At 46.4% G+C, this 21,219-nt stretch overlaps 2 protein-coding genes across 4 annotated transcripts; both read right to left on the bottom strand.

The window, feature by feature from the left end:
- Positions 1-1,865: 1,865 nt before the first annotated feature.
- On the bottom strand, positions 1,866-9,327 carry SLC16A5 (solute carrier family 16 member 5). 2 transcript variants are annotated; one of them, XM_010721651.4, is made up of 5 exons: positions 9,236-9,327; positions 8,128-8,424; positions 6,147-6,290; positions 4,319-5,185; positions 1,866-2,381 (listed from the first exon to the last, which is right to left on the bottom strand). In XM_010721651.4, exons 2-5 carry the CDS (start codon positions 8,345-8,347, stop codon positions 2,146-2,148), a joined length of 1,467 nt encoding a protein of 488 aa, XP_010719953.1. In that variant the 5' UTR covers positions 8,348-8,424; positions 9,236-9,327; the 3' UTR covers positions 1,866-2,145. The 2 variants fall into 2 exon arrangements, with proteins under 2 accessions (XP_010719953.1, XP_019477359.1); XM_019621814.2 differs by lacking the exon at positions 9,236-9,327 and adding an exon at positions 8,500-8,515.
- Positions 9,328-14,122: 4,795 nt separating this feature from the next.
- KCTD2 (potassium channel tetramerization domain containing 2) lies at positions 14,123-21,184 on the bottom strand. Of its 2 annotated transcripts, XR_014887397.1 has the most exons (7): positions 20,894-21,184; positions 19,645-19,753; positions 19,151-19,242; positions 18,399-18,494; positions 18,041-18,166; positions 17,650-17,757; positions 14,123-17,499 (listed from the first exon to the last, which is right to left on the bottom strand). XR_014887397.1 is itself a non-coding variant. In XM_085239930.1 (6 exons), the coding sequence occupies exons 1-6, from the start codon at positions 21,182-21,184 to the stop codon at positions 17,470-17,472; spliced, it is 744 nt and encodes a 247-aa protein (XP_085096056.1). In that variant the 3' UTR covers positions 14,123-17,469. The 2 variants fall into 2 exon arrangements, 1 of the variants encoding a protein (XP_085096056.1); XM_085239930.1 differs by lacking the exon at positions 17,650-17,757.
- Positions 21,185-21,219: the final 35 nt, after the last annotated feature.

Raw genomic sequence — 21,219 nt, 5'->3', positions numbered from 1 at the left:
GATATGTGTAAACAACCAGGGGAGATAACCCTGTTTTCAGGCAGCTTAAGTTCTTTAAGGCTGTTAGGAAATTCTTAGTAAACAAGATGAAAAGTGAAAAGGATGGATTTGTATACTGTTTGTCTTTCCAGAAACCTCAGCCTCTGCATAACACTGCAGTGACCCTAGCACTGAGTCTGAGAGTATCAAAGATCAGCTCTATAAAGCACTCTCATAACTCACTGTCCTAAGTTATATTACACTGCTGCATATAGCTAGGAAATAATTAAAATTGAGAATTCTTTGCCATAGTGTAGGAGGAGCTGACCTCTGTGTGTCAGCTCAGTTGGTGAGTACCTGTTATTCCCTGTGTCTTGCAAATAGATACTGGTTTGTTTGCTTATGGCCAAGCTAGGGCTAAAGCATTGCAGACAGTGCTGCGGCTTGTGCTGAAGATTCCATTACTCCCTCAGTTAAAGCTTTTTTCCTGGGATAAGTTCTGGTGGGCAGTACCTGAATATATCTTGCCTGTTTTGTCTTGGACATTTGTAGCAGCGGAAGGATCTGGGACAATGTAATGCCCCATTTCTGGAAGAAAATGGAAAGGGAATGAAAAGGAGTGAGCAGAATTTCAAATTTAAGAATTACATAAAGGAAAAGTGTCAGTATGTTCAACTGCTTAGCTGTTTTAATTGTAATGACAGAGGTTTGAGACTCAATCGCTCTGCATCGGTTTGTTTTGATGAAAGGAGGAAACCCATCTTTTCCCTGGAAGAATGGCAAATGAAAACTGTGGTTTTATTGCTAAGAATTCGATACAGTGGTTCTCAAGATTAAGTACTAAAGTTGCTTTGGAAACTGCTGTTTCGCTTGCAGAGTTGAAAGCTATTACTTCTTCCATTTCACTGACATATCACAGTTCCATCTTTTGGATGTTCTAGAAAGTTGAGCAATCTTCAGCTGCAGTACTTTATGAGATATCTGCTCAGATCACGTGGGATAGGAAATACAAACAGTTTGCAGCTCAACAGAGGGAGTTCAGAGGCTGATGCAACTCTCGTGTTACTGCTTACAAGTGTAACTCCTAGGAGTGTGTTGGGAAAAGCCTCTCATAGCCAGAAGACTGCATGGATGTGAGTTCACACCAACGTTTCCTACTGTATTTTTTCCCCTCAGATTTCTTTTTAAGTTATGGTTGAGTGAAATCATCAATAGTGAGACAATGTGAATCTGAGACTAAGGAACTGAATTCATTTCCAGAAGCGGGAACTCCAACGGTGTTGAATTTGGCCCTATATACGGATGTTTACCTTCATTCTGTTGCCCTCCTGTGTTGTTTTGCACCCCCCCACCCCCAAAAAAAAGGATTGATCCCAGTTAATGCTGGAAAGAGATGTATTTATAGAAGCCATTAATCTCTTTAAAAATACATCAGGAAGCACTTGAGATACTACTAATTATACAAAGCAGACACTGTAAGGTTTCAGTCCTTTTCTTTTTGTTGCTCTTGTGTGGAACTTTTGAAGCTTTGAAAATGTACTTGGCATGAAGAACTCATATATACCTCATAGGAAAAAATATTTGATCTTTGTAGAATCCTGCCTGAGTTGTGTGACTCATTTGGCGGCCTCTGATTGTGTTTAGAGATGTGGGAAATAATAACACGCTTCCAGTCAAAACTGTTTGTCTTCTTTCCCCTTCCTCAACCACGGGAGGCTACCAGGAAAGTTCATATAAGTCTGCACCAAAACTGCATGTTCAGAGTAGGTGAGTAATACTTACGCAAGAACTACCATTGTGCATAGCCATCAGTAATTATTTACCAGTGCTAACGAGAGAAATGTGTATATGAAATTCCAGTGACTTCAGAAAGGCACCAACTTAAATCAATTGAATCAACATTACTTTTATTTCTCAGAGCTGGTTGCCATGGTGGTGTTGTCCCGTGGCCTGCAGTAGGACAGCACAGTTCTGTCTGTCCTTCGGCTCTGCATGTTGGGCTCAGCCTGCGGTCTGCGTTGCTCACAAGGAGTCTGACACTGCCCCACCGAATGCATGTGCAGGGAGGAAGGGTGACGGCTGTGGGATGCAGACATTTGTTTTCTCATCTGCCATCAGAGCTGGGTCTCGTGTGGCTTTGTACAGCGGCATAATTGTTACTTATTCTCATATGCTTGTGATGTGCACAACTGCGAGGGTGGGTTGACTTTCAGACTGTGATTCGTTTGGCGTTTCATTGCATATGGCAGACTTGTCTGGAGGTACTTTTGAGGTGTCTTTCAATTTGTTTTTTTTTTCCAGAGCACAGAAGCTGAGCACCATGAATAATGAAGCTGATATCAGGAAGAAACTTGAGGTGTAGAAGACATAGCGGAAATCACTGGTTATATCCACTAGGAGACCTGAAATGGAAACCACAGCTTAGTTAAAAAGAGATACGTGGTAAAGGCAACTGTAATGACATTTATAGAAATGTTAAATCTGACCAATTCAGGAAAATGTCCTGTACAAAAGATAAGCGTTCATAAATGAGTTAAGATCTGTTCTCCAGATTCTACAGCTTGTTTGTAGTCATTTCTCAGGCGGTGTTTCTGTTTCTGTGAAAAGTATTTTCCAATACACAGAGAAATCAGGAAAGAAAGGAAATTGTAACTTTTTCCCCATGTACTGATTGATTTTTTTTACTCATCAGAGGACCTCTGTGTCACTGCCACTTTCCAGGTTTTGGAATGAGTGACCTTAGTACAACCCAGGTCAGAAATCAGAACAAATAAATAAGGAAATCTTTCCAAGACTGACATGTTTGAGTCTCTATACTGAAAGCTTGTAATAGCGTGAGGAAAATTCACAGCACAGTGGGCACTGTACCTAACTTTGAGTGCCTCAACGCAAAACATTTAGAAGAATGATATGTCAAGTGGGTATTTAACACTGGAGAAGGAAGAGCAAAAGGTATTCAGGTAAAATGTACGATGCCTCTTCAACAGGTTGCTTATTTATATGTGGAAATATCGGTAATTCTTCAATGTATTTTTTATCTCCAACAAGAAATTGAGCTAATCTTGCTGTACTTTGTTTTCATAGAATCATAGAATGGTTTGGGTTGGAAGGGACCTTCAAGATCACCTAGTTCCAACTCCCTGCTGTAGGTAGGGACACCTCCCTCTACCAGGTTACTCACAACCCTATCCAGCCTGGCCTTGAATGCTTCCAGGGAGGGGGGATTCACAGCTTCACTTGGCAACCTGTTCCAGTGTCTCACCACCCTCACAGTAAAGAATTTCTTCCTGATATCTAGTCTAAATCTACCCTACTCCAGTTTAAAACCATTTCCCCTCATCCTGTCACTACATGCACTTACAAAAAGTCCTTCCCCAGCTTTCCTGTAGGCCCCTTCTGTATTGGAAGGCTGCTATAAGGTCTTCTCAGAGCCTTATCTTCTCCAGGCTGAAGAGCCCCAGCTCTCAGTTTTGCCCTTCTGCCACTCCTATCAGAGACATCCAAGACTTTTTCTGCACTTTGAGAAAAGCAACTAACGCATTTTGCCTGGGACTGACATGACATACAGTGCATTTGTCCCATTCATAGAACAGATAGTTGCTTTCCCACTGGATGAGATACAATTCAGTGTCTGGAGAAGAGAGCTAAAACCAGTAGAGGATTCACACTCAGGTTTGCATTTTGTCTGTCAGTCTTTTGAATTTGTTGCTGTACTGCAGGAGCAGTTACTTCTTAGACAGGTCATTCAGTGGTTTTTGGAGTGAACTGTGAAATCTGTGAGTAATTTATTAGATTTGAGGGCATAACTAATTTCCTTTCTTGCCTCTAGAGGAAAATGAATGCATTCCAGAACCAGGAATAACAATGAGCAGAAGAGGCTTTTACTATAAGCCTCTTCAATTATGTAGAGCTGGTAATACCTCTGACAACAATAGATGTATGGATGTTTGCAATTTCTTGGGACTTCATAAATCAGTGCTAGGAAAGCAGTGAGAATTTTATGGCAGCACGATCCTACTACTGTAATTCCTCTCTGTGCTCTGGCATTCAAAGGAAAGGAGTTCTCATCACTGTCATGCCTATCGAAGCTGCCTGCCAAATGTGCAACTTTTTCTCTGTCTGCTGTTGCTTCAGAGACACTTAGGCAGCTACAGAAATTGTTCAGCTGTGAGAAGGGTATTCCTTTCTGACTCTCCCTTTTGTATGGCTCCTTCTGCATAATCAGCTGCCTGCATGGACTTGGAAACTCATTCATTCCTCTTCAATATGCTCCCAAACACTTGTCATCAGTGTCTAAAAACCTCATTTTTCTCCAATCTGCTTTAATAGGTTTTCTCACCTGTCAGAGGGGGTCCAATGAGAAGAGTGATACTCTCCAGGATGGTGAAGAGCCCTAGAGCGCTCGAGAACCTGTCCATCTCCACCACATCCATCAGCACCTGGAATGTGAGGGCCCCAATGCCACTCATGGCTATACTGAGGATGACGCAGTAGAAGATGAGCATGCTGAATTCGGCTGAGATGACACAAATGAAATTGCTCAGCCCACACAGGAGCACGGCCAGGTTGTACAGGTAGATACGTCTCCCTGTGAAGATTGTTTGTCCTGAGAGCAGCCCTGTCAGAGGGCGTATGAAGATGTTGATGAATCCAATAATGGAGATGAGGAGGGCTGCCCTGCGTTCCTCCAAACCATTCTGGATGGCATAAGGTACGAGGTAGACATGGGGTAACACAAACCCCATCATCATCCATGTCACTCCAATTGTGTAAATCTGGTACCTTTTGTTTTGACAGAAGATATCAAAAGCCAGGTAGTTCTGCAGCGCCTGGAAACATGTGATCTTCCTGGTTTGTTCCTGGAGCTTTAGGTGAGGAGAAGATGCTCCATTGGACAGCTGAGCCTCTTCTGCTCTTCTCCCTGGCTCCTCTCCTGTACTGGAAAACTGCAGTAGTGATCCGAATGCAAACTTCACTGGTCTCATAACAGCTCCACAAACACAACAGTTCAACAGTATTCCTCCAAAGATAAGAAAAGTATTTCTCCAGCCCATCTCATCTAGCAGGTATTGAGAAAGAAGCGGCCACAATGTCAAGCCAATAGAGACACCGGTGGATGCCATGGCATTGGCCAGCGTTCGCCACCGTACAAAGTAGTATCCCAGTGCAGTCACTCCTGCCTGGAAGCTGAAGCATGACCCCAGACCTAAAGATAAGGATGAAAGAGAAAACAATAGCACATGATCTCTCCGTAGTGTCTTACAAGGTGAAAAGAGCCCAAAACCCTGGTGTACCCATAGATGACTTCATCACAGCCCCAGTGATTAATGATCAGTAATCCCAAATGAGGGGTGAAGAAGAATGTTGCTTTAGATTCCACGTGTTCTCAGGAGTACTGGATACACTGCTCTAAGCTGATGTTTGAGCCATGCTGCCATGCCCATGATTGTTCCAGAGTTATTTGTGGGAAAAATTATCAGGACTTGGTTTTATACTGCATTCACCAGGCAGAGTTGCTTTCCTGATGCTTTCACCAGGTTTCAGGGAGTTAATTATTTTTTATCTCTGAGCTGCACAAAGACCTTAGCTTGCAAGAGTCAGCAGGTTTGGTCCCAAAGTGATCTGGCTTCACAGATCAATTTCTCTTTGTTAGAAAAATAGCATGGATTGAAAAACAATTACATAGGAGGAATATTTATAAAGGAAAAGTTCCATCTGTTAACTTGTTGTGTGTTCAAAACCAACATAGTGTTTGGTCAGAGAAAGATAACTCTCACCTCCCCAGATTGGGAGTGGTGAAGTCCACGGCCAGGATATTTGTGAAGGATGTTATCCCAACATTGCACTTAGAGATGGGAAAAAGTCCCCTCTTCAAACAACAAAAGGTTGTGAAGCTCCTAAGGAGAACAGATTAGATTTTGCTCTCTGCATCACCCTTAGAGACCTGTAGCCTTTTCCAGGGAGAAGCACTTTGATGTGAGCTGACTGGGTGGGATGTGTGTTAAAGGGGTGTGAAGGGCAAGCCTATCCAGCATGCAATTCCCAATGAGCTGTGGGACTTTGATTTATTCTATTTCACAGCTAAGTGAAAAACACGAGTGCTTAGTCTGGACTTCTACCACTTCCTGGCACAGCAGCTGGATTTTGCTGCTGTTCCTTGTACTTACCAGTGATGAGGCCAGCTGTTAGGTAAAGCTGGCTGAGGGACTTGCAGAAGGAGCTGGACACCATGCCCACACTGCTGAGCAGCCCTCCCACCATGACAGCAAACCTGCAGCCAAAGCGCTTCACAAGGATGCTGCACAGAGGCCCTGGGAGCAGTCAGAGAAATAAAATAAAAAGGAAGCAATTAGGGAGAAAAGAATTGTTTTGTGGGTGCTAGAATGCTGCAGTTATCAAACAGTTTAGGTTAGAGAGCCTGTGGATTATCCCAGCAGCAAAATTTAAGGAAGGATTATGTAAGCAAATTCAAAAAGACTGCAAGCTTCAGAGTTAGGAATCAGTCAGCATGGGGAAAATAACCTGTGGAAAAGTTTTGGTTTGAAATAAAATCTGCATAATCAAGCAAGCACTTGAATGTTCTTAACGTTAGGACTGTAACTGTGTGTATTTTGATCTGCTTGGGAGACTTTCACCTCAGACTTCAGCTAGCCTTTGAAGAAGTATTCATTGAGCTCAGCAAACTAGTGACTGCATTCTTTTCCAGCAAAACTGCTGCATTTGGACTAGCATGAGTCTGGAGAGTTATATTTGCAGTGCCCTTACAAATTCTGTTAGTGCACGTGATCACCATGAGGCTATTCTTTCCTTGTGCAATTAATCCCTTTTGGATCTATATTGGCTGTCTTTATATTAACTTTCATTGTGGTCCCAGCCTCCCACAAAACAATTATTTCATTATTGAAGATAGAATTGATATTTCCTTACAGATGCCACCAGACTTGTCTTTCCTAGGTGTGCTGGGACTGAGCTGCTTTTCAGACCATCCAGAGCCACTGGCTCCTGCTCTTTTCCCGGATCCTACAGCAACCAGACCTCAGGTCAAGCCCAGCAGCTTCCCCAGTCAAACTGCCATGGCACCGCTCTGGTTTTGTTGAACTTCAGTGTTGATTCCTTCTGTAGCTGCTTCACCTGAGGTTTTTCCTTCTGTGCCTTGCAACTCTGGGCCCAGCTGCTTCTGCTAAGGTGCAAACTCTTTTTCCCCCATGTCCAGCTCTCAGCCAAGTATTGCACAGTGAAACTTAACTGCTGCAGCCATCACATCAGTATGACTCAGGGCTCTGCTTTTTATTTTTCCCCCATACTGCTGTGTCACCTTTCAGCAATATTGGAAGAGGGCAGGTATGAACTAAGGGAGCAGCTCAGGTATATAGGAGTCGTTATACACTTTGCTAGATGGAGTTCAGATGGACTGTTTATCCCACAAGCATGGTAGGTGTATGAGGAGGGGCCAGCAGCAACATGAACCATTTACTGGGAAGCCCTCGAGCTGCTGGGTGTGTTTTACTTTCCTGTGCAGAAATAGGAGCTCTAGATGCCCTGTCCTGTGCAACTCCCACATTTTCTGTGGGGAAGAAACAGTGCTTAGTGTTCCTGGGGTGATTCACTCCCCTGTCCGCAAAGCAGCAACCTCCATCCACCCCCTTCAGCTGCAGGGTGCTACCTGGCCCAAGTTCTGCATTAAACCAGTTGTGCGATACCTGCTGTGCTGCTGCACGCTGTGCCACTGCCCAAGGAGCTACTTTCAGCCCTGAGCCTCAGCTGGTAGCCTGGGGAGCAGAGCTGGCATGTGGAAGGGCATGGAAGAAAGTACCCAAGATCCAGCCCTACCTGCCAGCTTATTTAAAAACAACCGTGAAAAATAATTAAGTTCTCATTGTTCTGGAGAAGCTGGGCTGAGAAAGAGATTCACCTTCCTCGTTTTAGTTATCTGTTAGAGTGCTGGATGGGAACTTGCTATCTGCGGACACTTGGTGCTGGGCTCTGTGGGCATGGAAGTAGCTGGGAGGTGCATTGCACTGCCGAGCAACCTGCCCAGACCTCCCTGTCCCTTCCTTCCCAGGGAAATGCTGAGTACCCTCGTAAGGCCCCATGTCCGCGCTGGAGCCACAGGAGGCAGCGGAGGGCATCCCTACAGCCTCTACTTACCGCCTGCGTGCAGCACAGCAACCATGATGGAGGGGAACCACGATGTCTCGCTGTTGGTGGCCTGGAACTCATGCTGGAGGTCAGTGAAGAAGACGCCGATGCAGGAGGGGAAGCCCAGCGTCAGCCCCTGCAGCACCACTGCGGCCACCAGGACCATCCATGCCCATCCCTGGTCCTGGACTTTGGCAGTTCCTCGTGCTGCTGCTCCTCCTTGGGCCATGGCTTCTTTCTGCTCGCAGGCAGCCTGTTGGGGAAGGGAGTGCAGCTACCATGCAGCCCTCAGCCCAGGGAACGGACCTATGGAGACAAGGGCTACAGGTATTCCCTGGGCTCGGAGGCACCAGCGTGTCCCAAGCCCTTGGCAGTGCACACTTTGGACTTCTTGCTCTGCATTTCTTCCAGGACCTCCCTTCTTTCTCTCTACAGGATCCTGGCAGACTGCTCAAGAAGTGCCTGCCTTCCCCTTTTATATTGCACAAGACGGTGAGCGCAGCCAGGTACAGGACAGGACCACACCTCCTTTGAGGTATGAACTGGCCTTACCCAGTTCCGCCCTTATTTTCCCTTTCACCTGCTTTCATCATACAGAGTCCCCTTGCTGGCAATTGCTAAGGTCACCAAGTCCTCACACAAGAGGAGTGACCAAAAAACTCTGCAAATGCCAAGAAAAATAGAAACATATAAGGCTTGCATGTGGCAGCATAGAGTTGTACTGCACATACAGTTCAAATCACTAGTGTTGAAAAAACATTTTAGAAGTCACTGATTAATTAGGATCCAGTGATCTCAGGTATATTTCTGCTTTATCTCTGTTTAGGTCTGAAGCTGAGAGATCCCAGGTTTGCTTTCTGTGAGATCAGCAGCATGAAACAACAAGAGCATTTCATGTGAATAAAGGCACAAAACAAATCTTTGGCAGCTGGACAAGCTGAGAAAAGCACTGTAAGGTTTGCACCGCACAGTATTTATTTAGCACTCGACTAATGTCCTTCCCCTACAACAATAGCTACAACTGAGTGCTGCGTGCAGCTTTAAGAATGAATAATAACTCATTCTTGCTCATTATTTCAAGCTTGCCATGGCAACACGCTCAGAATCAGTTCCATACCTGGGGCTGGACCAGGCCTGGCGATGTGAGGGGCTGAAGCGCAGCGCGGGTGGCTCATCGTGGCGTGCTGGGTGCTTCTGCTTCAGCACTGCCCAAAAGCTCTGATGAAGTCTTTTGCAACGTTAACCTCAGCATCATTCTGTAAACAGGGCTGCTGTGCCGGCTGGCTTGCAGCCAGGGAAAAAAGGGCTGCAAGCAGAGGGGGCCCGTGGGAAGGGGCTCTCACATGCAAATCATGGTGGTGGTGCTCAGCACACTTTAATCCTTTGTCCACTTTAGCTGGGTGCAGATAATGCAACTAATTCAAGTGCTTGTCTCTCTGGTGTGAATTTGCTGGATGACAGCCTAAAACCTCTCCCCGGCAACAGCAAACCCAAAAAAGAGGCAGAAGCACAGCTCCTCTCTGTTCCCAGCCGCCCTGTCCAACATCTGAGTGTGTCCTGCAGCAGATTTCTGCAGCTCAGCCTCACTGGGGAGAGCAGAGCTGGGGGTCACACACTTGCTACAGCTTTTGCCTGCTGCCGGCTGCAGGGCAGCGTATCCCTGTGGCCTCCGAACCTTCGGCATCAGCCAGGCCTCAGGCTGCGAGCAGCTCCGGGATTTGCAGTCAGCTGCCAGGTGGTCCCTCACCACCTTCTGCCTGCGCAGAGTGAAGGGAGCAGGTTTGTTCAGCACTCAGCTGGCCATGCCCGCCGAATGGCTCCGCAAAAATGGCTTTTAATCCTTCCCGAGGGTGAATTGGCAGGCTGCTGCGTGCTCTGGTGCGGCCATGTTGTCCTCAGCCTGTTCCTCAGTCATGTCGACACCAGGACCAACAGAAAGCAGAGGCAGATTCTCACAAGCTCGAATGCTTGTCTCATACTTATTGCATTGGGATTTGGATTGGGGCTCACAGCAAGACATGCATGAGTGCTTACTGCAAACTGTGTGTTGGTCGGAGCCAAACTGGTCAGCAGTGCTGCCTGCCCCAGTTCATGATGTTGCTGGAGATGGTTGTGTGTCCAGGTAGATTCAGTCTCTGCTTCAGCTACTCTCTTTGGTTTCTCTCTTTCAGCTCTGAATGTTGTTTTTACTGCAGTGACTGAGATGCTGAGTTCAAGTTTTGCTGGATTTCCTCTGGGCAGCGCAGCAGCCCTGGAGCTGTTCTCATGGCAGCACATCAGGAGTGCTCAAATAGTGCTTGTCTCCCATTCCCGTGCCCCAGTTTCCCTCAGTTGTGATGGGGGACCTGCAGCTGCTGTGATGAGAGCACACAGCAGGGCTGCTGGTGGCTCTGTGTGCCTTCACACGGGGCATTTACACAGCTCCCCTCCTCAGAAGAGCTTTACATTCAGCCTGCAGATGACGATAGTATCTATGTGTCAGCCTCAGTGAGAGCTGGCAGCTGGTGGGCACCCCTGCGGAGGGAAGAGCAGCCCAATTCTTGTCCAAAGCTTCTCATAGGGTCACAGCAGCAGGAGGAGAACCCGGGAGTGTGTACAGGGGGATGCTCTGAGCCCAGAGGATACCTGTGGTTGGGAACAGGAAGGGCAGCAGGAGGAAAGGTTCTCTAGCTCACAGTACACTAATGCTGTACCCTGCTGCATGGCGTGCAGCATCCTCCTGCTACCTCACCGCAGCCCGGTGTGAGCTGGGCATGTGTTTATGAGTGTAAAATAGGCTGTGTGCACAGAGGCAAGATGTTTACTGTAAACGGATCCTGGCGGTAAAGTCTTTGGGGGGGGTCACTCGGTGTCTGTTGGGGGTAGGAAAGCCAAGCACTTCTCTTGGTAAACAGCTCTATAAGTGACTTTTTAAGTTCATTTTCATCCTGTGTTTTGTGCCAGGTGGCTTTCTCAAGGTCACAGCATTGCTCCCATCTTTTCCCCCTGCAAAGGGTATCAGAGCCCTGGCACCAATAAGTCCTAATTAGGCTGAGCAGCCTCATCTGACTCGACTCCCCTCCCCTTCCCCACATTTCCCCACCTATTTTGATTTCCAGTTGCATCTAAGCCTGGCTCCTTGCCTAGCACAGCCTTCGGGCAGATGTCCCAGTACTGTCCCTATTCTCTTGGCTCGGTCTCAGCTCTGCCTGACTGCCCTGAGCTCGTCAATTACCAAGACACAGGTGGAGTACCAAGTGGGATATCGGTTTTGGGGGGCCAAAAATAACTCTCACCCAGTACTGAAGACGTTGGCTTGGAGGTAGGAAATGGGAATTGAAGTGACTGATGTCAGTGGTGCAGGTGCTGACAGCTTCCCTTGGCTGGGAAGAATTTGGCAAGTTACAGCGTGCCCTGGTGGGTGACTGTGTGTGGTTCTCCTGCATGCCGGCCCTCGCCCTCCTGGCTGCTGCATTCCTCGCCTTGCAGCCTATGGCCGTCCTGTGTGTGTTGGGGGTGTTTGGTGTCCAGAAGGATGGCTTCAGAGCCCAGTCTGAGAAAGATGTGCTTGGCCACCTTCATGCTGGAGGTGGCTCTCACTCATTAATGGGGAGTTAATGACTGACTGCTTGGATGAGATGTAAATCCCACTGCTGTCACCTGTGTGGTAGGTGCAGACAGGGAAACAGCCCTGTTCTGGGATGATGGTAAATAGGCATTGCTCTCTTTTTGGGATGCCTTCTTGCCATGGTACCCTGCAACCCTCCCAGCACTGTCCCTACTTTCCTTTATGTTGGGAAGTATGACGAAGTATTCTGTTAAGATGGATAAGAGGTTGAGGATGAATAGCCAGAATTTATGGGTCGTGATTTTGAGAGGGCCAGAAGGCTTTCAGGCTCCAGCTAGCAAGGATGAAGCTTTGGCCGTGCTGCTTTTGGCAGATGCTTTGTCATCGTCCCCCCTGCCAGGTCCTGCTCCTCCTGCCCACACCCAGAAGCACTGCAGTGTTTGCCACTGTGATTCCTGGGAAAAGAACTAGAACTCTTCACCCTGCTGGGAAACGCAGGTCACTCTGTGTGCCTAGGGTTGTGTTTTTGGACGTGGGGACAGAAACTGCAAAATGTGATCTCCACCCTTTGTTTTATGGGCAAAAGCTCTTGGTTTGGCAAATACAACCATACCATTCTTACTTCCCATGTGTTGCCTTGCATTCAAATTTAAGAAAACTCATGGCAATATTAGGATGGGAGTGGCTGTTCATTAGGTATTTCCCAGCTCTTTATAGACCCCTTTGACTGCTTTTCTCATTTAGAGCCTGGCTCTCTGGTCATGCACACAGCAGATTGGTGCTATCCTGCTGCCTGGAGGTGATTGGTAGGGGATTGCACTTTTCTTTGCTGTGATTTGGAGAAACCAACATGTTTCTCCATCCCTGGAGGAATCAAGTATTGCAGGAGTCATTTGCTGGGATAAAAGTTGGGTTAAATCTTCAGTGACCATTTCAAAACCAGATCCAGGTGGAAGAATGTGACTAAGGTGCTTATTTCCCAAACAAGTCAGCAAGCTGGGTTACAAATATTTATGAGCCTTCAGTCTGGAAATAGATGTGACTTTGCCCAGAGTGCAGGAGAGTGTGAGCAGCGGGCTGAGCCACACAGTTATGTGAAAACCAAGACAGTGTGTGGGCATTGAGATGCACTCATGGCTGTGGGCAGAGCTCTGTCATCTCCTGAACTTGCAGAGAGGAGAAATGCAGCTGTGGTTTCCACTCTCCTTTGCTGGAGCCCTGAGCCACAAATTTAGATGCTGACAGATACCTCAACTAAGCTGCAGTCCTCTCTGGCATGAGATACAGGGGTGGGCCATGAAGGCTTGAAGGTGTCCTGAACCAACTGGAGTGGTTCGGCTGTGGTTGGCTCAGCTGTGATTTCTGCTTTCAGCTGCCATGCCCATATGCTCCCCTTGCACGACACCATGTGGTGAGTGTCTCATCTTGCACAGCTGCGGGGCCAAGCCCTGCGTTGGGGATGTGCCAGTCCTCCCTGCTCAGCTGCTTTACAGCAGCCTCAGAGCAGCTGCAGTGGCAGCAGCAAATTCTGGTTCAAAGTAAGATTAAGTTCATCCAAGTTTCCCCGTTGTTTACTCATCTCTCCTCCTCCTCCTTTCCCATCCCTGTGTCAGGCCTGAATCATTTCTGTTATCTAAATTCTGACATCACCACATCTTGACAACACGTTGTCTCTCTGCCTCCCCGCTGTTTGCCCATCATACGACATCTCTGTTTCACACATTTATGAGCTGCAGTGCTCCGTGAACAGGAAAAGAACTAAATCTCAACTTATCTCCAGGTCTGCTAACACCACAGACATGGGGAATGCTGTGGCATTCAGGGTGGAGGTAACAGATCAACTATTTTAAATACTCCCCCGAAGTTTCAGCGCCAACTCTGCGTGCCCAGAGCAATCTCTCTCACCCACAGTTGCCTGCTCAGAACATCTGGGAAGCTCTTTAGAAACGGCAGTTTATTTGTTGTCATATTTGTTCTGCATTTGTCTTGGTGTCAGCAAGAATCGCTGTGCCTTTTCCTTCAGTGGAAAAGTGGAGAACTGTTTGAGCTTCTCCAGCTACTGGGGGGGGCTCTGTAATACAGGGAGGGGCGATGCTGTTGGAAATGCTGGATGTTTCTGCCGCACATCTGAACCAAACAGGCGGTTAGCAAATGAAAATTGGCCCAAAGAAACGTCCTTAAACTATTTGGTGCTTGTATTAGCATTCTTATTTGTCAGTGGAAATGGTAAAAAATAATCTGAGCTACATCTATGTGTAAGAAAATCAGAAAAATGCTTAGATTTGCTGTCCTTCTCTGAAAGTAACCAAGAAGGACTCCAAAAATCTACCTAGACTTTTCCTCTTGGTGAGCCATCACAAATGAATGAGAACCATATGCGGGTACTTGAAACGTAGAATTTGTGTTGGAAAGGCTGCAAATGGATGCACAGAAAGCACAGGCTGCAGGCACTCTTCATATGCTTCAAACCCATTTCAGAATCTTTATTGGAAAAACAAATTAATTGCAGCATCTCAACTGTTATTCGAACACATTTAATAAACAAAGAGAAACAGTAGCAAAGGGCACTGACAGGTGACAAACTGTACAAAACCTCTGGATTTGCAAAGGAGGAGCCCACAGCCCAGCTGCAGGGCTGGGGTCTGCTCCATCCCACTGCCCCCTCTGCCTCAGCCCACTCAGTCACCCCTGAGAAAATCTATTTAAAAATATACAGAAACAAAGACACTGTAAGAGGTTATTTCCAGTCTTGCCATAATGGAACAACCCAGGCCACTGGAAAAACTTAAAAAAAAAAATATCAAAACACACTTTCCATTCCCAGGATTAATGCTTTAAAGTGAACTTTCCCAAGAGGTACAAACACTCCTGGATATCCAGTACCTCTCCTCCTACTCGCAGCATACTACCTTAGAGTCAGTGGGGCAAATTTCATCTTCACTGTTAGTTTTGATATAGTTGTGAGTGAAAGGTAACAGAAGGAAAAGCCCTGTGCTGAGCAAATAGAGATACAGCTGGTGTATCATGCTGAGCAGCCCTTGGTCTCGGGGTACAGGTCATTAGCACTATCAGGGAAGAGAAATCCTCCACTGGGATTTTACCTTCATGGTCTTTTGCCTTGCCCTAAGTATCATCCAACAATAAGGGCTATTCAGGAGCAGACTGTTTTTCTATGTCAACTCTGTAGAACTCAAGGCCTGTGCAACCGAAGCCAAGACTCGAATGCACTGACAAGCCCTTGCTGCAGAAAGCACCGTGGAGGGGAGATCCAAGGTGCAGCTTTGATAGTCTTTCACATGGATGAGTTAAACAGCTGCTCTGCTCAACCGATAATGGTGGTTTTTTGTTTTTTGGTTTTTTTTTGCTCTCTGTGGCTCAGTAGGGAGTGATGATATCGTTTTTGCAATCTCTCGTAGGCTTCACCATGTATGGCATTTTGGAACAAGGTATTGCTTTTACCTGCTTGAAGTGTACTGGCCAGAATGTCTCCCTTCAGGTGAGCTCATTGGTGTTGCTGTGAGTTTGAGGTGTTCAGCTGGCACTGATGTGACAGATGCAGCTCACCCAGTCCCTGTCACCTTCAGTTTGATATTTCCTTCCAGTTCCCAGAAACTCCCTCCTCCAAGGAAGGGAGAGAACACAAATGAATATGAGAACTAGAGGGCTTTTCAGGCTGTTAACTTGCATTATGATGATTCTTGATTTCTCAGCTGAGAGCACAATGACTGAGACTAGAAGATACTGGCAGAGGAGAGATATCTATACTATCACAGTGTTATTTAGGCCCAGCCAAGCTGTATGGTCTAATCACACCAATACCATCTCACTACATTATAAACAGGGAAGATGGAGGGAAGGAGAGCTGGGTTCTTCAGCATAATGGCAAGCCAGCTGTGTTTCAATAGCCTATAACTGACAGAATGTGAATTCAAAGACATTTGGCATGGTCTGTTGTTACCAGGACTAAACTAGCATTGATAACTGACTGGCAATTCTTGTGAATGAGGCAAAGCCTTCAGTGAGGGTGTGGAACATTGGCAAAGGATGGAAAAGGACAGGCACGAGCATGCACCAAGAGGCTGAGTGCAGCTGTGTTGCTCTGTGCCTTTGCTGTATGCCTTGTTTACTGAACTGGTTGTCAGACCTTTGGTAATATTTTGCTATCCTTAGGCCCTGCCAGCAATAAGTGATAAGACAGGTGACCTTCCTATTTCCATCTCAACACCGTAAGGAGACCACAGGTAGCTGAATTTTTCCATAAAAGAACCGAACTCCTCAAACTAGGTGAGGAATTTCTGATACCTTATTGAGAATCATCTGCTCTGAGCTCGTCCATGTCTGCGAATTCCAACATCTCTGAAGCTTTGCATGTAGCATCAGTTTGGAATTTGACTCAAAAAAAACGAAGTGCCAGAACACATGGGCTACAAAGAACAAAGCAGGAATGAAAGGAGAAAAACGCACAGCAGGAAATTCCTAAGAAATTTCATTTACCAGACTAGGAGGGACATGCCCTTGGTTAGGGATGGCACAGCTTAACACAGAGGAAACAGTGACTGCAATTTGGCTAAGATTAGAGTTCAAGAGAGGCACAAACGAACATTTTGCACATCCATCCAAGGCATTCAAAAAAAGTCACAGAAGTTGACACATTGGACAAAATATATTACAACAGTTTGGCAACTTTTCACACCCCCCACACCCTCCAGCTCTGTGATGCCCCTGTGTAATTTGAGGTGATCTCTTTAAAGGTTGGGGACACGAGGGAAGATGCAGTTAAATCACTGCATGTAAATAATGGATCTCCTCCGTGAAGACTCCCATGGGTAAAATCAAACCTACCTGCTTGCTACAGTACAAAAGAAGTTCTGCCCACAGTCCTCCCTTGGTGAAAAGGCAGGTGACAGAGCCCATGCTGCTGGCTACAAGGCAAAGCTGAGCTTGGAAGGAACAAGTCCCTAACCTTGTGACTTTGCACCAGGCTAAGATATATGGTCAAGGCAAGGTATCGACGGGGAAGATGTCACCACTCTTCTTCAACAGAGAAGAGTACAGGACAGAACCATTACTCTGTCACTGTTCTGGGCGAACACAGGTCTGTTTTTATGCATGAGAAGCAGTGCGCTTTGAAAAATGCCAGGAACCCATATATAATGGTGTTAACAGCAAGACCTGTGTTAGATGTACGTGCAACTCCGCTCCCCTTGTTATTCTAAGCTCAGCTCTTAGGAACTGTATAAGAAACAAATACAAAGCAAGAATGAAAAAAATTGTTTTTTACAGGTAGCTTCTTTGTTCCTTCTTTTAAAGCCCTTTCTGATCTACGGGGGACTGGCTGATCAGGAGGGAGCACTGCAAGATCTCTGTACTATTCTGATGGTTGTAGACCTAGGTGCAAGAAGCAGCACAGGTCAAACAGATCTTTCCACTCATGGCAGCCTGTGTAAGGTAGAACTGACTACAAGGCTGCGTGGACCTAACCAACCTTTCCAAAGAATCCAACTGGGAATCCAGTGCATCTGTTGTTGGAAAAATTCAGTAGAGCACTGGCCAAAAAAATAAAACAAATACTTGTGGAATGGACTGGAATTCACCTGGAAGAGTTTTCTCCTTTCTTGTTCTCCAGAATAGAAGAAAAGCCTTTCATTAGGACCAGAATTACTCATAACTGGCAGGACAGGCTTGGCTTTGTTTTGCATTAGCTTGGTTACTGTACAGGGGCAAGTTTGCATTGTGGAGAGATGCTCTGTCCAACTAGATTGCCCTTTTGACATCTGGGAGTTCTAGAGGAGTGGACACTTGTATTACATCCGAGATCCTCGCTCTTGAAGAATCTGAAAAAGAAGAGAGCCTCTATGAATAACTCAGGCAAGTTTAGAAGCCAAAGTTCATGATCCAAGTCTTTGGCTTTCGTGGAGGAAGGAAAGGTAGTCTAACAAGAGAAGGAATGAGAGAGTAGCCTGTTGGCTTCTATGCTACCATACCGAATGACAGGCTGGTTAAAACAGAGTCTCTTCTCTAGAAATGCTTTAGCTGCCTGCCAGGAGTTTAAAATGTCATCTTTTGTTGCTGTCCTGGGGAAAATGCATGGACTGAAGGAGAAAAAACAATGTCAGTCTTCTTCCCACAGTATCCTTCAGTCACAAAATCCTCTTTTTTTCCAAGTCTTTCCCCGTTGATTTTTTTTCCCCCCTTCATTTGAATGCATGGTAAACCAGGAAATCTTTTAAGAGAGGGAAGGTTATGCATACAGAAGAAAATACAAAAGCTGGTATACAGAACTGCTACTGCAAATTGTGGATCTCCTAATGTAAGATGTGGTTTTTTCCTTTGCATAGGGGAATTCAAGACAATAAATTTGAGGAGATGCCTTACCTTTGCCTTCTCGCTGGGCTCTTTGACAATGCCATTGGTAGAATTGTTGAGTTCCCTAGACACAACACAGAGGAATTCTGCCTGGTCTTCATTTCCATAGTTATATGAAGATCCAATGCTGATTAGCTGTGTGACAGAAGACAGCCAAGGTAAGGATGACTATTGGTAAATCTTGACTTCTGCTTTATTCCTGCAATTGTCTTTTGTGCTATGACTGTTCAGAGAGACCCGTTCTGACCTGAAGTGCCAACAGGTCACATCCCTTCTCATATTCCAGTGTCACAGTCTTTCCCAAAGTGTGTTTGTAAGGCAGGTATTTAGACAAGCACCAGACACATTTATACATTTTTACTGGTACCTGTTCAAATTTCCACCCATCAGACATGGTGGACACCATCTGTGTGAGCTCTTCCTCTTGGCACTGAAGGACTCTGTATACATGCTTCACAGGTCCCTAAAGAATGGAGAATAAAAATGAGCAGGAGTTTAGCAATTGCTGTACTAGTATCAAGCTAGGAAACTAAGTAGCCTTTTACAGGGCCTCCTGCTTTGACTGCTTGCTATTTGAGGAAGTTTCAACCATATGGGCTTCCAGAGGTCTCATTCTCGTGACTATCCAGTTGATTCTAAAACTGTTACAAGGAGTTAGCATGCTTTTTAAAAGCCTTCCAGGTGCCTATGTGCCAGTGGAAGCAACACTTTGTTGTCTTTTAAAACCATTTACTCTTTTTTAAATCGAATGTACTGGGATGTGGATATCAGTTCAGCAGCAGAGACTGATATAAAGGGCAGAACGTGGTTCATAGAAGGAAGAGTTGAACTATTCCTAACCTCCCAAAACAGTCTGTTTTGTTTCCCTATCTTTGTTTGTAGCATTTTTAACTGTTCATTGTCTTTCCCTATAGTATTAATAAGATGACTTAGTAGCCTGTACTTGTGAAACCACAATGGATCATCTTTTCTAGCTGTGCCTTAGCTTTAACTAAAAACACTGATTATCACTGTTGGAAACAAGCCAAAGGACTTCTACCGAAAGCACCTCTAGCCACGTCCTCCTACTGTGCTACAGAAAACGATTGACTTCAGTATGCAAATATCCATGTGCCTTACTTGAGAGGTTCTGTTCTCATTATCCCGTATCCGCTCCTTCACCAGCCGCACAAGTGATGCAATGTTGTAAAACTCAGCTTCTTCCAGTACCCCTAAGGAAGGAATCAAAAGCAGACAATCTGTTACTTTATAAGGAGCAGAACAAAGACAATTCAGCTACAAGAGTGCAATACCTGCTACTGACTCCAAATCTTTCCCACGTGTAAGAAAATCCCTGGATGCTAAACGGACTGCGCCTCTGACCTCATGCTCCCAGGCTGGAAGAAAACAAGCTGCCTCCCTTTGTGGTTAACAGAGCATTTAGGAAAGATTATTCCCTAGGATTAAGAAACCCTGTGGTACAATCTCTAATATCATTCACACAGCCACACTCAGGGGAAGGTCACCAAGCTCCTTGCTTGTTCAGAACTGCTGTCTGTTCAGGGAGAAGAGATGCTGTTCTAAAAGTGCTATAGAACAGTGCTTGCAGTTCTTCTTCTGTATGTTTCTCTTACCTTCTTCTGCGAGCTCCTTGTTTATGATAAGCTTCCCATGTCGGAGGTAGTTCAGTATTGGACCAAAATATGTGGGATCTCTATCGATGAGATATGCTCCCGTCTCATCCTGTTGAGTGTGTACAGAAACGAAGCAGGCACAGTTAAATGGTATGGGGAAAAAATATTTCATTTTTAAATTATACACTGAACAGCTTTTCTTTGAGAATCTGGATTCCTTTGCCTGTGAAAAGTGTATCCGTGACTCTATGCTTCAGCCAGCATTTTTTTCAGTATCTGAACTCAGCCGTAAATGCTGCAGCTCAATCACGCTGGCAGATGTCTCCCCGTCAGTACTTCCACAAACTAAGCTCACATAAGTGAAGAGAAAAGCAGGGCTTAGCAGTTTTGCTTCACTGCAATAACAAAATACAAAGGCTGGTAGTCATGTTCTGTTTCATTGGTCTTCCATACTAGTTTAAATAAGAAACTTGGAAGAAAATTTGGATTTCCAGTTCTGATTAACAGCATGTGACAATTCAAAGTACTTTTTTTCCCCCCCTTTTCTTTGAACTACTGGAAACGCCCTTTGCAGTGCACCAGTCCTGTCTCTGAACAGTCTCCAGCAGCTGGGCATACAACCACGTCATCACATCACCAGCAATCCACAACTAAAAGTATTTCCTGAAGCAGCACAGAAGGGCTGATAAAGCCTGTGCGGCTGTTTTTCATGCCATTTCCTTACATCATTTTAAAAAAGTAGTGCAGGTCCTGCTAGGCAGTCTGCTCCAAAGCAATGAAATGCTGAGGTCTTCCAAAATATCATCTCCTATTTTTGCTGAGACTGGTAGCCATTACTGTGGCCATAACCTGGATTTAACTTCTAATTAAGCAGGTATAAAATGCTGTACAGACACTATAGAAACCTTGCAGTGATAACGTTTGTAAAACCTGTATGTTAACAACCTGCAGCGACTGCAGAGCAATATGTCCAGTAAAGCTCTTGAACTGGGATCTTCTGTAAGAACAGAAGTAAACACAAAGAAAAACCACACACATCCTGGGGGCGGCGCATCACTTAAATTTCTGTTTCTGGGGAAGTTTCTCTCCCTGCTGCGTGCAGTAGCAGCAGAAGGGCGCTGGGGCGCTCCGGGGGAACGAGGAGGTGGCGGGGGCTGCAGCAATGGACGCACGGCTCGGGCTGGTGCCGGGACTCCCGCAGACCCCGGCCGGGCCCGGTGGGAGCGGGAGGTCCGGGCCGCGGCCTCACCTTGTCGGAGCCGAGCTCGGGCCCGTCCTGGCAGCAGAGGCGGCACAAGAAGGACTTGGGCTCCCGGCACAGCGTCTGTCGGGTGCTCACGAAGTACGTTCCGCCCACATTCAGCCGCACCCATTTGGAGGCGGAGGGCGGCCGGGCCGCACCGGCGGGACTCGGGCTCAGCGTAGCCCCGGAGAACCCCGGCGCGGCCGAACGAGGGCTGGGCGGTCCCGGCACTCCCCCGGGGCCCGGGCTGGGTGTGCGGCCCCGTGGCGGCCCTTCCGCCGCTGCCAGCTCCGCCATGGCGGCCACCCTCAGCGCCCCCACGCCGCCATCCC

This window comes from Meleagris gallopavo, chromosome 20 (assembly GCF_905368555.1).
Source record: "Meleagris gallopavo chromosome 20, MGAL_WU_HG_1.1, whole genome shotgun sequence".
Lineage (NCBI taxonomy): Eukaryota > Metazoa > Chordata > Aves > Galliformes > Phasianidae > Meleagris > Meleagris gallopavo.
This window is presented reverse-complemented; position numbering and strand designations above follow the sequence as displayed.

Excerpts from the sequence above, each read along its gene's own strand:
- SLC16A5 (XM_010721651.4), bottom strand. The coding sequence starts at position 8,347 with ATGGCCCAAGGAGGAGCAGCAGCACGAGGAACTGCCAAAGTCCAGGAC. Across the intron at positions 6,291-8,127 it reads TGCTGTGCTGCACGCAGGCG|GGCCTCTGTGCAGCATCCTT; the intron begins GTAAGTAGAGGC and ends GACTGCTCCCAG. Across the intron at positions 5,186-6,146 it reads AACAGCTGGCCTCATCACTG|GTCTGGGGTCATGCTTCAGC; the intron begins GTAAGTACAAGG and ends CCTTATCTTTAG.
- KCTD2 (XM_085239930.1), bottom strand. The coding sequence starts at position 21,184 with ATGGCGGAGCTGGCAGCGGCGGAAGGGCCGCCACGGGGCCGCACACCC. Across the intron at positions 19,754-20,893 it reads CCGAGCTCGGCTCCGACAAG|GATGAGACGGGAGCATATCT; the intron begins GTGAGGCCGCGG and ends CACACTCAACAG. Across the intron at positions 18,167-18,398 it reads ATGGGTGGAAATTTGAACAG|CTAATCAGCATTGGATCTTC; the intron begins GTACCAGTAAAA and ends TCTGTCACACAG.